The following is a 15,169-nucleotide window of genomic DNA, read 5'->3' as shown; positions in this document are numbered from 1 at the left end:
CCTGCCTGGATTCCCGGGGCCTGGCTGGGGGCAGGGCACAGGGGGCATTCCTGCTCGGTTAGCTGCTGTCCTCCCCCGTGGCAGGGAAGTTTTCTGGCCACAGGATCTGACCTCACCTGGCCACTCCCTGGGCTCCAGAACCGTCTTTCCAGACTGGAGCATGGGTAGGTGCTGGGGAGTAGGAGGAACTAGGCTGGTTGGGCAGAATTTCCAACGCAGTGCAAGGCCTGGGTCAACAGTGCCTGTTTGGTCATCCAGTCAGCCACCTGTGAGCTGGGCAGCCTCAGACATGGTACTTACCTTCCCTAGGGCTTAGTTTTCTCATCTGCAACATGGATTACAAAAGGGTCTAGCTTGTTCATTGTAACTTTTACATAAACTATTTAAAGGAGGAAAAAAATGACCTGCGTCATCCCCTCTATGCATTGCTCCTCCCCTTTGTTCTGCACCTTCCTCTCTCCTTCCCCAACAATGCTCTTTCCTGCTCAGCCCTGGAAATGCCACCAAGAGGCTGTGGATAGATAAAGGGTTCAAGAGACTTGGGTGCAGGACACATCTCCAGCCTGAAACCAACAGGACAAAAGGCACAGTGACTTTCTCCAAACTGCTTTCCACAGAGGGTGGCCTTTTCCTCTCACCTGCCAGGACCTGTATTTCTATTTCGGTGTTTTGGAAGCCTTGGCAGGGAGGGGAGGGGCACAAGATAATTAATGATTGACTCTCTAGCAGGGCCAGCAGGAGGCCTCAGGGCCAGGCTGCCAGCCATTTCCCAAAGTGTGGGGACAGACTGGAAATCCCATGTGGCTATGGCACTACTGGGCACACCTGTGAGGGCTGAGGATGGAGCAGAAACCTCCAGAGCCCTGAACGCTCCTGCCTTCCCGTAGGTGGTGCTGCCAGCCAGGCTGGAAGCTCTGGCACGCTGGCTCTCCCCTCCTCTTTGTGGGCTAGACGCCATCCCTGCTTTCCTTGCAGACACTCTGCCCCACTGCAGCCCCCACACCACCCTACACTCTCAGTGGGCACTGACTGGCCCTTTCCTGGCCAATAGCCCACCTGTCCCCACCTAGTGGCTCACATGGCTGCTTGAAAAAGTCCCAGAACTTTGGGGAAGGGATTAGGGATGTGACTTCTACAAAAAATTTTAGAGGAGTTTTAACTCTGCCCTTCTTGGAAGCACTGCCCTGCCTTTGTTGTCTAATAATAATTAACCTTTGTACAGAGCTGTAGTTTTTCAAAGGGCTTTCATGCTCATTATTCTATTCATCCTCACAACAAATCTATGGGGTGTGTCTCCCCTTCCCACTCCCCACTGTACCCACATCCTGCAAAAGAGGAAACTGAGGCTCAGAGAAAGGAAGCAGTACCATTTCCTATAGCCATGGCTGAAATGCTCATCTTCTAACTAAAAGCAGAGAGCTGCTGTTTTCATCCCAAAGGATGCACTTTAGTCCCAGAAATTGTTTTCCCCAGGGGGAAGGTGGCATGGTGGGTAAGCAAGGAGGGTTTTGGGGGGCAGGCATCTTCCCCCAAGGCTGGCCTCTGAGTGGTCTACGTAGAGAAACTTCTGAGACTTCATGTCAAAGGGGAGGTGGTGGTCCCAGGTTCCCTCTCCTGGGGTCCACAAGGGTGAAGGGAAGAAGGCCCATGGGTCTGTGCTAGAGTTCAAGGAGCCAAGGAACCTGAGCCAGAGGTGGCAGGGTTTTTCCATGCAATTAGACAGCCACCCTGTAGTCAGTTTAAATTTGGAACTGCTTAAAAAAGACCACAAACCACTCTCTTCCTGACTCTATCAGCTAGGATGGCCAACTCACGCTGGTTTGGTTGGAGTATTGAAAGCCCCACATCTGGAGAACGCCCTTGGCCTCATCTCTGGCAAACTCTACTACTAGCTCAGTGGATTTCAGTTGAATCCTGTTAAGACCATCTTTCCAAGGCTCAGCAGATCAATTTAGAATTTTAAAATCACACAACACTCACTGGAGTTAGGCAGCTCCCTGGGATATATATTAAACTCTTTGAATGTTAAACCTGGAAGAAGAATCATTTCCACAACAAATCACTTAAATTTGTGACCAGATCTGTCAAAATTTTAAAGACAAACCAGAGTTACTCTGTCTTTCCTATTTATTTTTATATTGGCAACTAAAATTAATTTTAAAAAATTACAGGTTGCCAATTGATAATCACAGTGAGAAAGCCTTATGGGCATCAAATCTGAGAAGGGCCGGAAAGAAGATGCTTATTTTAAAATTTATCTGAGAGTTTCTTAATCATGATGCTAAATTTATTTTGAAATTTTAGATAATATCAAAGGAAGGCTTGAGATTTTTATGTTTAACTAAAATGATCATTTTTTTAAGTTTGAGAAAAAACTGTGATAAAAGGCACACACACATATATGTATTTTTTAACCCCTTCATTTTGCAGAGGAGGAGTCTGATGCCAAAGAGATTGATTTGATTTGGGATACTGGTTAATGACCATTTTCTTAGTCTTAATCACAGAGAATTAGCAAGTGGTAAGGACCCCAGACTTGATTTTAGACTGTAATTAGGAAGCTGGGCCAGGCCATGAGGTTTGTGTTTATCTCTGCATTCACATTGCCTGTTAGCTCTAGAATTACTCTGAGGAATCTCCACCTAGCCATCTGCTATGTCACCTGCCATCCAGGGAAAGGGTGATCTCAGGATGTGTAAATGTGTCTTTTGCACATGAATTTTTTTTAATGAGCTCACAAGTGGGACAGGAATGTTTTGATAACTTGCTCTTTTTGTCCTTTGAGAACTTTTGCTAAAAAGGGGGAGGGAGGAGGGGAGCTTGTTTTGTTGAATGGGAGTAAAGCATGGACAAGAATGGATGCTTGCATTTCTGTGGTAACTGGTACCTATCAGCCCCTTGGCCTGGGTAGACCCTCTGAAGTTTTCAAAACTGGATGGGAGCTTGTCAGGCTCACCCTGGAGCAGGGCTTCCCTAGTGGGAAGGAAGCCTTGGTGCACTGTGACTCTGTCTTCACCGCCACACTCCACAGCCCCCCTACAGGAGCAGGGCAGGTACCAGAGCAGCCAACTGCCCAGGTGTGGGACCTACACTAACGTTCATTTCCATCTCAATACTCTTCTATCTTCTATCTCCAGGGTGTCTGCCTAGAGAAGTGGAGTGTTTGGAAACCACAGAGCAGTTTTAAATAATAATTTTGGAGAAACACTTAAAACAATAAAGCACCCATTGTTTTTGTTTAGAGCTTTTACAAATGTGGAAGATCCATTTAAGGACTTACACGTTATTTTCTCTTTCTTTTCACAGAATGATTAATGTCTATCAAATTGAGAAAGTCTGGGTAGGAAGCGGATTAACCTGCAAGATAAAATTTTTTCTTAATTAAGAAAAATAGTGTGTTTTTACACACATAGATACACACACATGTGCATGCACACACACTTCCCGCTGAGCACCCAGTTCCCTCTGCCCCTTCACTTCCCCCTCACCCAGCACCTCTATCCTCTGTATCCTAGAGCAGTCCCTCCAGGTCAGGGAACATAGCTGCCTCTCAGCTGCAATCCTGAGTCTGGCCTAGGGCTGGGGGAGCATCCAGGACTTGCCAACTGGCCTGCAGGTGCTCTAGAACACTTGTTCATAGTCCTCCCTGTACCCACCTCCCTGACATAAGACCTGTGAGGAAGGAAAGGGTAGCTTCTCCTAGCACCAAGGGCTCTCATTCCCATCCAAGAGATCCCTTCTTATCCCCACCCAGGCCTGCACCTTCCCAGGCTGCTGACTCCTGCAGACAAGGCCAGATGTCAGCTCAGCACTGTCCCTTTCTAACACCCTTCCATGTCCAGATAAGATCTTGCTGCCCACCCTATGAACTCTTCTCCAAATTTCAAAATCTCAAGAGCAAGACAGCCGGCTGGTGGCTGCCTATGTTTGGGAGGGGAGAGGTGCCTCTGTAGAGTAGGGTATATGACCATTTTCATAAATCTAACAATGTGAGGGTGTGAGTCTGGGTGGCATGGAGCAATAGATTGACGGTTCTGCCTCAATGGTCAGGGTTCTGCCCTGGAAGAGGGTGGCTCCACTGGGGAGAAGAGGGGACCTTCTTGTCTCCAGCCATGAGTAAGCTCCTACCTCAAGAACCAGGCCCAGAAACAAAAGTTCCCTCCTCTAAAGGAAAAGGCCATTCCGGTTAAGCAGACCAGGGATGACGGAGGGACTCAGGGTAGGTAGATCTCACCTCTGCTGGTCAGTGGCCCCAGGAGGACCCAGACCCTTACCCTCAGGCCCTGAGGCCTCCATGCCCCACTCCTGGTGTATTTCCAAGCCTGCTGAGTTAGGGCTCAGCTGCCTGCCTCTCCTCTCTCCACTGGAAACAGAAGCTCTGGCGAATGTTCCAACTCCTGAGTCCACTCAGCCATGTCCCCCTTTGCAAAAATCCTCCCCTTCCCGCACCCCCTACACCCAGCCAGCCAATCCGCGGCCTGCGAGCCTCTCCAGACCCATCTCTCAGGGCCCCGGCGGGATAAAACCGGTTGGCGATGCCGGGTGGATGGGAACAAACTTCAGAGCCAGAAGAGACGCGGGCCCAGGGCACCCTCCGCGGACCTGGGCAGTGAGGGCCTGTGACCGGCCAGGTATGCTGCCCAGGGGTTGGCTGAAAGCTGACCCGGGAAGAGGGGTGATTCTAGAAGGGATGGTCCCAGAAAGGCTGACAGCCTTTTCCCTCCCAAGTTAAACTGGAAAGGCTGGAAGAGCAGGGGAAGAGGGCACCCAGGCTGGAGTTGGGGCTTCCACAGTGGACCTCCAATCCCGGATCCTCGGGAGAGTGCGCATTAGTTAGGCTAGATTGGTCACACTTGTCCCCCAAATCCTCTTGACTCTTGCCACGTGATGAGAGCTTAGGGGTAAAGCCGGGAGAGGTGTAAGGCAGGGGACACGGAATGTCATGCCCCCTCCCGTGGTCTGCAGGGCAGCGGCGTGGCGGCGGGCGCGACGGGCACCTGCGTGAGGAAGCCTGAGCACCCGGCGGCTGCAAGCGACTCCGCGCAATGCCTCACAACTCCATCAGATCCGGTAAGGACGTAGCGAAGCCAGGACCCCAGCCCGCGTGGCCGCTTGTCTGTGCGTGCGCTCGGGTCGGTGGGGCAGGCAGCTGGCTTGCGGGACCCATGTGCCTGGGGACGCGGCTGGAGGCGCCTTGGGCCTGGCTCTCCGCGGCGGCTGGCTTGCTGCTTTCGGGCCCTGAGGTCCCCCTCGGCCCGCGGAGCTGCCTTTTCCGGGCCTTGTATTCGGCGGGCCACACGGAGGGGAAGGCGCTCTCCGTGGGGGCAAAGGGGTGTCCCCCGCACGCGCTCGCCTCTTGCACGCCCCTTTACTGCAGGCACTCTGGGCGATCTCAGGCCCTGGGCCGCGCCAGTGCTGGACTCGCAGCTCCCCTGCCCCGACCTCTGCGCCCTCGTCCCCGGGTGCGCACAGCCTTTGCCCGCGGCTGCCCGGCGGGACTGCGAGCCCCGCGCATCTCTCTAGCTAACGGGAAGGGACCCCAGGCCCCGGGAGTCGCTGGGTGCACCCGGGTGCTCTTGGACTCCTTGCCGGACGCTGGGTGGGCGAGGAGCAGCGCGCTGGCCGAGTCACCTCCCCACCGCGACCCGGCCCAAGGCCTTCAAGAGTGCTCAGGGTCCTGGCCGCTGCGCCGGCTCTCGCCACCTCCTGGCCCAGACTTGGGGTCTGCACCGGGAAGCAGCCCCAGGGTCGGGGCTGGCGGCGCGATGGGCTCTGCCGCCTGGCGAGCGGCAAGTGTGGCAGCAGGCGAGGCGCGGCCCGGCCCGCGGTGATGGATGGAGCCGGGCGAGCCGCGGGGAAGGCGATTTATGGGGCCAGGGCGCAGCGCTATCGATTTGGGCCGGCGAAGTGAGAGGAAATCAATATTTCAGATGAATTCTCGGCGTATATGAAGTCCTGCTCGGCAAACGGGACATTTGTTCTAATAAGGAGGGCAGGGTCTGGCGCGGCGCGTGGCTGAGATCTCTATTGAGCCGCGAGCGCCGCGCGTCCGAGCTCCGCAGGGGCGCGGAGAACCCCCGGGGCCCAGGGAGGTTTCTCCCGGGGTTTGCTCTGGGGCCAAAAAGCGCAGTCAGCGGACGCTCCCTTCCACCCGCGTTCCCATGTGAGACTGGGGCCACCGCCGCGGGCGCCTCCAGGGCGTGGACTAGAGACCGAGGGCCTCCCCCTCAAGGAGCGGCGGGTCCGCAAGCCAGGGGACGCGCGGAGCTGCCTGGCACCCCTTACCCAGCCGCATCCCGGCGCCACTCGCTTCTGACCACGCTCGGAGACCAGCCAGGTTTTAGACCCCTAGTCTTTAGCCAAACCGGGACGCAATGCCGGGTCTCGCCACGCCTCGGGATCTGGACGGTCTCCGGAGTCCGTGCGCGCAGCGCCAAACGCCCTTTCCCGCGTCAGGCTGCTCCCGCCGCTCCCGCTCGGCTCCCGGGGCTGTCCTCCTCCAGGCCCCGGCGTTCCCCTGGCATTTCGGGCGGTGGCAGGAGTGGGTGCCCTAGGACCCCTAATTTATCGTGCAGAACCAGACCCTTCCTCAGTGGCCGCGCGGGAAATAAGACGATATCACAGTCCCTCGGGATGGCTTGATTTTGTTAGTGCTACTTACTTTCATTCTGGAAGCACTCATTAGAATAAATGGGAATCAAAGAAGGAAAGGATAAAAGGCACAACTTATTTTTACTCAGTTTTTAATGGGCAACAGACCCAGATGATGAGAGCCCAACTTGCCCAGGCTCAGCTGAAAGTCGCCCTTGGGTTTGGAGAGGAAACTGTGTGCCCCCGGGCAGGGCCTGGGGCAGAGCACTTTTCTGTCTAGGAGACAAAGGGGTTTCATCTGCCCTTTCCCAAAACAAATAAAGAAATCAAGTTTCCAGGGCGGGAGAAAGCCTTTCTCTTTTCGTTTAATCTAGTTAATAAAACAAGAAATTGCCTAAAACACAGCTCAGAAGGTTCAAGGCTGTGTGCCCTGTTTCTTTTCTAAACCCTCCCCGGCAGACTTGAGCAAGGGACCCTGTGTCTGTCCAGGCAGATTACCTGAAGCCGTTGCCCATATTTAGGGCTAAATTCGCAAACCCACCCTCAGGCTTTTATAAGCCCAGTTCTCCAGTTTTGGCGTCTTCCCTCTGTCCTGCAGGCACTGCAGTTCCGATTGTCCTGCCTGGAGAGCTCCCACTTTTCTCTGCCTGGGAATCCGGGAGCCGCAGGCGCAGGGCTTTTCGCGGGAGCGAGGCCGAGCGCACGGTTTCCAACAACCCGAGACGCTCAAGAAAAGTTTGCTGGGCGGCTCACTAGGCTGATCACTCTTTCCAGGGAGATCTTAATTTTTTTCCCCCGAGTTTTATTCTGCAAGTGTGTGGAAAAAGCACAGGAAATTATTCTGGTGTGCGCTGATCAGCAATGGACTGAACATTCCGCAAAATCAACTGAGAATTTTGTAGCATCAGGGAACAAAGATCCTCTAAAGCAGAAACGCTTTCTTAAAATGTTCAAAGATGCATGAGAAACAATAAACGCTGCATAAATATTAACGTGTAAATGATAACGTGTCAGTAAGGAAGAGAGCTCAGTAAAAGCAAGCAGGTTGTCATTAAAAGTTATGCACAGGAACTTGCAGCAACCCTCTCCCCAGCCCCTGAAAATAGGTTATTCAGGTAAAATAAGACCTAAAATCTGTAAGGAACATGCCTCTAACTTCCCTGATCTGAGATGTAAACCCTGTTCCCTCCTCTTAGTTTTAAAAAGGAGGAGAGGAGGCCAATAGCGTTTAGGAAGGATGTTTTCTTCCCAGGTTTCTTGCCTGGTTGGAAACAAAGTCTTCTCAGGGTGGGAAACAGTCTGGAGGAACATGCGGAGGCTCTGGGGCTCCTCAATTCATCTTTGTTTCAGGATGGTCCGTCTTCCCACCCTCCTCAATGCAAGTTAATTAGGAGATAATTTAGCTACCTTGCGAATTAGTTTTGAGATAAGTATCTTTCAAGCTTTGTCATTTTAATTGCCTCACTGATTATAAGTAATTATTTCTAATTGTCACTTTTTTGATGTCTATTGGAAGCATTTACTTGGAACTTTTTTGGGATGAAAGAAAAGTTAATTAATTTTTTTAGTTTGTACTCAAAAGGACTGCCTAATTTTGCTGAAGAGGACAAAGGAAGTAAAGGAAAACTAAACAAAAATTAATCTCATGAACTTTTATTAAGTTATTAAGGGATATTTTCATTCAAAGGAAAGCATCTACTAATGTAGTAATATGTCAAAACTTTCTATTTATGGCCTCAAATCTCAAATTTTAATGTGGTAAATGTTTTGTGGTTATACGTTTTCCTGTCCACACAATCCCTTTATACACTGACTTCATTTTGGAGGTTACTCTGCTTTGTAATTAATTTTTGTGAAAAGTAAAATCAATAGAACTCAGTATGCTCAGAATAAATGGCATCATTTCTCCAAGACCTAATTGTAAGAAAGATTTACTAATAGTCATCCTTGTTCTGTAATTATTGATAGAGTTGGGTGTAAAGGTGAAACTTTGCTTACGGTGAAATGCCTTTTCATACCTAAACCTTGGAGTAAACAGTTTAATCATTCACATCCTCAGAATATGTAACTGAAAAAGAAAAGAAGGGAATGAAGAGAAAAAGAAAGTCGCTGAAAGGGGGCAATGGGGGAGGGGAGAGGGAGAGGGAGAAGGTGGCTGGAGAGAATAAAAATGAAAGAAGTTATCTCAGAAACGAAGATAGCCAGGTGCATGGAGCCTTTGTCATTCAATATAAGAAAGTGGAAATTCACTTCAAAATACATCCTTTTGAACAGAATCTCTACCACAGCCCTTAACCAACTCCTAACCACCACTGGAAGCCCCCACTTTCTTATGCATAAAAAAATGCAGGATTTTCAGGAGCCAGCTCGTCTGGATCTGGGGTGTCTAGATGGCAAAGTCTTGATTTGGTGTCCAGGGAGGAGGAAGAAAATACTTATTGTGATCTGGGGGCTTATAAAGAGATTTGAGTATTTATTTTTATTATTACAGTCCCTGTGATCTTCATTCCTAGTTGTGTACCTACAATCGTTACATAGATAGACTTGTGACTCCCCGACATAAGAAAACGTTTCCGCATTAAACCAAAGTGGTGACAGACACACTTGCACACACTCATGAACGCCTGAGAGAGGCACAATCAGACAAGATGCGCTCCTGTCAGGTTCATGTCAGCCAGAGCCTTTTTCAATCATTTGTGTATAAAATCTCGTCCGCTTTTAATTATGTTTCTCCCAGATTACGTGGAGCTGCAAGAATGAGGAAACATTTTAAATGAAAAAGAAATTTAAGACGTACAAACAGCAGATAATATCGCATACCAACCTCACTATTAGTGAAACTGTAAAAATACATAAATAATGCAAAAAAAATCAGCAAGGGAGAGTTTAGTAATGGAAAATTCCCCTGCAATTAAATGAAACAGTAATTTAGTGGAGATATGCCTGAATGAATTAGCATTTATTAATTGTCTCTCACAAAAACAATTTGTGTACGTATGTGTGTGTGTGTTTTGAGAAGAAGTGTTTAAAGTATCTATTTTTCCCTGGGAAAAGTTCCTCAAATATCCATATCAAATTATGTAGTAATCACATTCTATTTTGTGAAAAATCCCCATTCTCTTTCTGGTGAATTTCACCTGAACACAGAGAGCATAGGGGTATAGGAGACGGGCCCCTGCAGATCAGAAGAATGAAGCTGGTCCCTTCTTCTTTTGGGAAGTTTCCAAGTATGAAACCAATGGGGACGTGCTGGCAGAGCACGCTCTGCTTAGGAATGTCCCAAGCAGGTCCTGAGCGAACGCCCAGGTGACCCATCTCCCATGGGGCACAAATAACAGAGGCAGAAGAGGCTGCTCCGTGGCTCTGCCCCACCCCCAGCCGGCTCCAGCATCGTCGCCGGCCCTGGCAGGAACTGCAGTTTGTAATCTCAGCGAGGAGCTTGCTAGGGCTGACTGGTGCATGGATGTGTTTACTTTCTCTCACCGCAGTTGGTCTGTCTTCGGTTCTAAGCATTTTTAAGCTGCTCTGTTTATCACTCCAAGAGGTGAGAGCTCTCAGTTGTGCTAAGAAGGCTTCCAGCTCTGTGGTTCTGAGTACACAAGGAGCCAAAAGGTAAAAGGAACAATTTTGTTTAAAAAAAAAAAGATGATTTGAAAAGGAGGGGGTAAGGAAATGCACCCCCATTCCAGACCCCAGTTTGCTTTTGTTTCAGTTGAGAGGTGGTGAAAGGCTGAGTCCCCGGTCCCCACTGCCCCCCATGCCCCTTGGAGATGAAACTTGAGGTGTAAAACACCCTCTAAAAAGAGGAGAATGCACCCCAACACTCAGAGTTTTGGGGGGAATGACTGTCTGGGTTCAGACTGGAACACCTTAGCCCAGGTTCTTTGGGAGAGGGAGCTAAATTTAAGGGCATTTTGCCTGGGAAACGTGTGCAATGGCTGCTCCCAACTGGGGTGTTAGATGTTTCTCCCTGGGGGAGGAGTGAGGAGACCAACAGTCCAGGGACCCCCTGATTCCCAAAGACCCCACTACCCCAGGCCAACCCAAGGTCATCCAATGCACAGTGACCCTGGATGGAGTCTGTAGGGCAGGGACAGGGTGGGCAGAGGTATCCACCCTTCCTTATCTGTCCGCCATCATGGAACTTTTAAGTAGATCTTTGACAGTTTGTGATTATTTCCTCAGGTCTGGAGTTAGATGAGACTGTCTGGGTTTCTGAAAGCCCCTCCAGACCCTTCCCTCAGCCAGATGGAGATGTGATGGGCCTCTTCCTTGGGCCCCGGGGCAGAATACACTTCAAGGACAGTTTTCCATTTGAAGCCCCCAATTCATGTCACTGAGCTGGGGCCTTACTTTGACTGGGGCTCTTTCCCCAGGAATGGACCTGGGCAGAAGTCAGTGTCTCCTACTGAGGCATGTCCAAGGTCAAGGGGAAGGAAGTCCAGGAGTCTACAAAGGGCATTTGGGTCCTGTTTCTGTGTTTATTCCCCAGGACCTTCCCACAGTCCCAAATGCCACATCAGGTGCCACTAGAGCCAGTCCAGCCAAGGCCGATCTCATATCCAGGGAACCACAGACAAAGAGCTCAGATACCCTGGCACTTAGTGAGCCCTCAGTACAAGGAAGCTGTGGGTATTACCTCTGAGGGCTGCTAGCGGGGTGGCATTCTGCTGGAAGAGAGCACATGCCCTGGCTCATTTGAGTCTCAGGGCTCCACAAGGCAGGTGCTGCTATTGATATTTCTACAGAAGACAAGGGGACTGACGCTCAGAGAGGTTGATGGGGCTCCAACTCCCCTTTCCATGCCCCCTTCCCAAAGTCTGGCTCGCCCAAACTCCCTGTAGCCCCAGATGCTTCCTGCCCACCACCCTGTCCCGCACTTGGGCGAGATCCCTGGAGAGAAGCCACTAGGCCCAGGACCGCTGGCAGGGCCTTCAAGCTCTCAGCTTGTTTTCCCCATCAGTGTCCCTGGCTCTCCAGCTCAATTAAAACAGTCCCCTTACAGTACAGTTCTCAGTCTTCCCATATGTGAAATGGGAGAAGTAATCCCTCCGGGAGGTCACTGTGAAGAGGAAGGGGATGGTCAGCCACTAGAAAGGCAGAGAGATGGGGTTTTCTTTTAACACATTTCCCAAAGGCTGCCACATTTCCAATGCACCAAATTTAAAAAAAAGGCAGCTACTCACAGGCACCTCAGTAAATCATAGGCCAACAGGGAACTTACACCTTCGGCATCTCCAAACCACACTTGGCCCCCTTGCCTGGGTCCATTTCAGAGAATAGTGAGTTAGCAGGGGTGATGGGAACAGCTTCAGAGTCACCAGGAAGACCTGCCCACCGAGTCAGGGGCCATGGAGGGGAGACTGTGCGTGGGCAGCAGGCAGGGACACTTGAGGGGCTGGCTCTCGTTTCCTCACGCTAAGGCTAGCTCTCTCTGCTGCTTCCTCAGGGACCCTCCCCTCCCGGGGTCAAAGCCACATCTTCTGCTCCTGTGGGGCCTCTGCCAAGGTTCAGCTTGTATCATTAGCTGGAAAGGGGTTTAATTTTAATGTGTTCACTTTTTGCTGTGGACAGTAGCTGCCCGGTTCCTGCGCTGGCTGCATTTCTCAGATGACAACCGCTGTGTAGTTTAAGCAGAGGTCGAGGAAGAATTTTTCCACCTCTGAACTCTTTTCTTCCTTCTTCTGTCTTCAGACTGAAGAACATCAGTTCTTCTGACTTGTTCTCCTAAGTGGCCTTCAAGTGACCTGAGCAATTAGTGCTAATTAGTCCCCTGGACATATTGCCGCTGTCAGGCCAGTACAGCAGAGAGGTCAGGGGGCTGGCTGGGTGATGCATCTGAGAAACAGCTCAGTCTGCTGTCATCACAGGAACTGCATGTTTGCACGCCCAGCGCCCTTGTATGTGCTGTGTCCTGGTTCCTCAGCATCTCTAGTGGAACTGCTATTTCTGGGATAATCTCAAGAGCCATGAGGCTTCAAGAGGGTGAGGTTAAGTCACTGGGAAGCCAGGGCCATGTGGCAGCCTCCCCACATCTGCAGGCAGCAGCAGGAGGGGGCTGCACCTTGGGGATTTGCCTGTGTCCCAGACCTTGCTGCTTTCTCCCTGTGTGACCTTAGGCAGACCAATGGTGTCTCTGGGCTTGAATTTCCTTCTCTGTATAAAATAGGAAGACATTTCAGGGCTTCTAGAATGTACTGAAAGTAAAGCCTGTACCCTCACTTGGCACATGACAGCAACTCAGGCATTTTTTTTCCTGCTGCTTATGGAAGTCACCAGGGAGAAGAGGCTCCAAAATCACTCCAGGGCCAATGTCCAAACATTTCATGGTCTTAATATTTCCTGTGACACTCTCCACGAGTAACTTGAAATCCGGTGTCAAAACCTTATCACAGGTAAAACTTAGGACAGACTTTTCAATATTCCATGTGGACAAAAATAATAGACCTACTGCCTGGGGGTGTTGAGTTAAATGGAAGACATATGAGAAGAGCTGCCTTACACCTCTATAGCCATTATCAACCTCTCCCGCAGCCCACCCTGGGAAAGGATTATTTCATTTCACCAGGAAACTCAGTTGGAGGGGAAACATGAGGCTTCTGATAGAACAGGCTGTTCATGGACTTTATGTGGGAATCCAGAATGTTCTAGGCTTTTAATAGAATTGGTCTTAAAGGAAGATGATCTGACATGTGTGCAACTATGATGTGTGTGTAGCCGAGACAGGACCACAGGAAGGCTTGTCCTGGGTACTTGTTCTTAATTGGCACAGTACCATACTTTTTTTTTTTTAAACACTGAAATCAACTAATCTTCTGTCTTCTCTTGTCTACCTCCCCTAGGACCTCCCCCAATTCCCCTTCTTATATTTTCCTGCCTTGTATCATAATAGCTCAGCTTTGGCATGATAAAACACATCTGTGATTAGCTGAGCACCTCATCGCTGATTCGGCTCTGTTTTGTTCTTTTACTCTGACACTGAGCTCCTTCTTGAGGACTGTCAAAATGGAGGTTCCAGGAATGGGGCAACCTCCTGACATGTCCATGGGCATCTGGCTGTGACTTTGAGGAGGGACTGAGAAGGCGGACTGAGTTTTGGGAGAAAGGTGTCAGGGCAGGAGACATACTGGAGTCAAGCTAGGAGGCAGCTGTGTTCTGAGGGTCAGAGGTTAATTTAATTTAGCAAGCCCTCATGAAGTGCTGCCTGCCATGTGCAGGTGCCATGCCAGTGATAGTGGCAGTTGCTGCCCAGTCAGTCGAGGTAAATGGACGAAGTGAGAGGTACCTTCTCAGGGCAGAGAGCTGGTGTCTTGTGAATCCCTTTCAAGGGGACAGACCAGGAGGGGAAATAATCAGACAGAACAGTTCAGTGGTGGACAGTGACTGAAAACTAACAAGGCAGGTGGTGGGAACGGCAAAGTTCGTTTACCTCCAATGGTCACATTGTCACCAATAACAGATAAACCTCCGCCGGCCTTCTTGCTTCTGGTCCATCCCTGGGGCATTCGCTGTCCCAGAAAGGCAGTGCATGAGCCTGTGTAGGGACAGCCAGCAAGCTCTGCCGGGCTCCAGGCTGGGGTGACCGGCTGGCTCACGGCAAAGTGCTGCAGGGCGGTGGGTACAATTGCCATGGGACGTGCCCACTTTTGCCCAATCAAAACGCTTGTTATATGCTTCCAGTGCTCAATGCCTATGTCTTCAGGGATTTTCAGACCTGCTAGGACATCCCCCACAGGCCTTCCACCTCCTTGATAATATGACAAGGCCCACGTCCTTCCTGTCCCCATATTCTGTGATGATATGGGAGCGCCCCATACCAAGAAGGTCCCGTGCCCCCACACCCCTCCCCTTGTCCTGCGGCCACAGAGCTGTCTAGACAGAGACCCCTATCTGTGACAGGCCTGCCTTCTGCCAGTGGGGCCTGCTTTTGTGGGTTGCTATCCTCGGGACCTGGCTGGAGCCTATTGGCTGGAGGGCACCTGTCTTCCCAGGAGATCTGAGCCCAGGAGCACATTGAGCTCCTGCCCACACAGCTCCCTGGAAGTCACTCTCTGTACCATGGTGTTGGCACCCCTGTGCACAGCCAGCTATTGTGTGCAGACCCATTTGCGTGGGCTCACCAATCTGCCCCATGTAGATGGTGCCATCTTAAGGCCAGGGAGCCCCTCTTTCCCCACTGCTGGAGGACAAAGGGGATGTTTCTGAGACTTATGGGTCAGGCACACGTGGTTTTGAGACACCCCCGCCTCTGTTCAGCCAACTATACCTGTGTGCCCGTGGCAGCCTTCCACTGTACAGTGGACTCACAGCTCCTGCACGTGTTGTGAAGCACTTAGTCACAGCTCCCTGCAGCCCTGCTCTTCTTGCTGACCAGACCTAATGCCACCTCTGAAGCCTTCTGAGACTCTTTTCCCCTCCCCAGCTCACTGAGGTCCAGCACTGGAGGTTTACAGCATGTTGCAGTCGGCTTTGTGTAGGGTCCCTTATCTGTGTGGCTTTTGCCTTCTAGACTTGAGCTACTTGAACGCTGGGGAGCTTCACACATCCCAGGAACTTCATGGGTTTTTGTTATACCAAA

General features: G+C 50.8%; 1 protein-coding gene across 9 annotated transcripts in view; it reads left to right on the top strand.

Moving 5' to 3' along the window:
• The first annotated feature begins 4,548 nt into the window (after positions 1-4,548).
• PAX8 (paired box 8) overlaps positions 4,549-15,169 on the top strand; it is a 55,701-nt gene continuing 45,080 nt past the window's right edge. For all 9 annotated transcript variants that reach the window (XR_008995761.1, XM_036930747.2, XM_036930744.2 and 6 more), the window contains exons 1-2: positions 4,549-4,631; positions 4,966-5,070. Coding sequence is in view for 8 of the 9 variants with exons in the window: in XM_036930747.2 (XP_036786642.2) it covers positions 5,046-5,070 (25 nt within the window). In the remaining variant the exon portion in view is untranslated. The remainder of the gene's footprint in view (positions 4,632-4,965; positions 5,071-15,169) is intronic.

The sequence above is a fragment of the Manis pentadactyla genome, chromosome 2 (genome assembly GCF_030020395.1).
Source record: "Manis pentadactyla isolate mManPen7 chromosome 2, mManPen7.hap1, whole genome shotgun sequence".
NCBI lineage: Eukaryota > Metazoa > Chordata > Mammalia > Pholidota > Manidae > Manis > Manis pentadactyla.
Note: the sequence above shows the minus strand (reverse complement) of the source record. Positions and strands in the feature narration are given on the sequence as shown.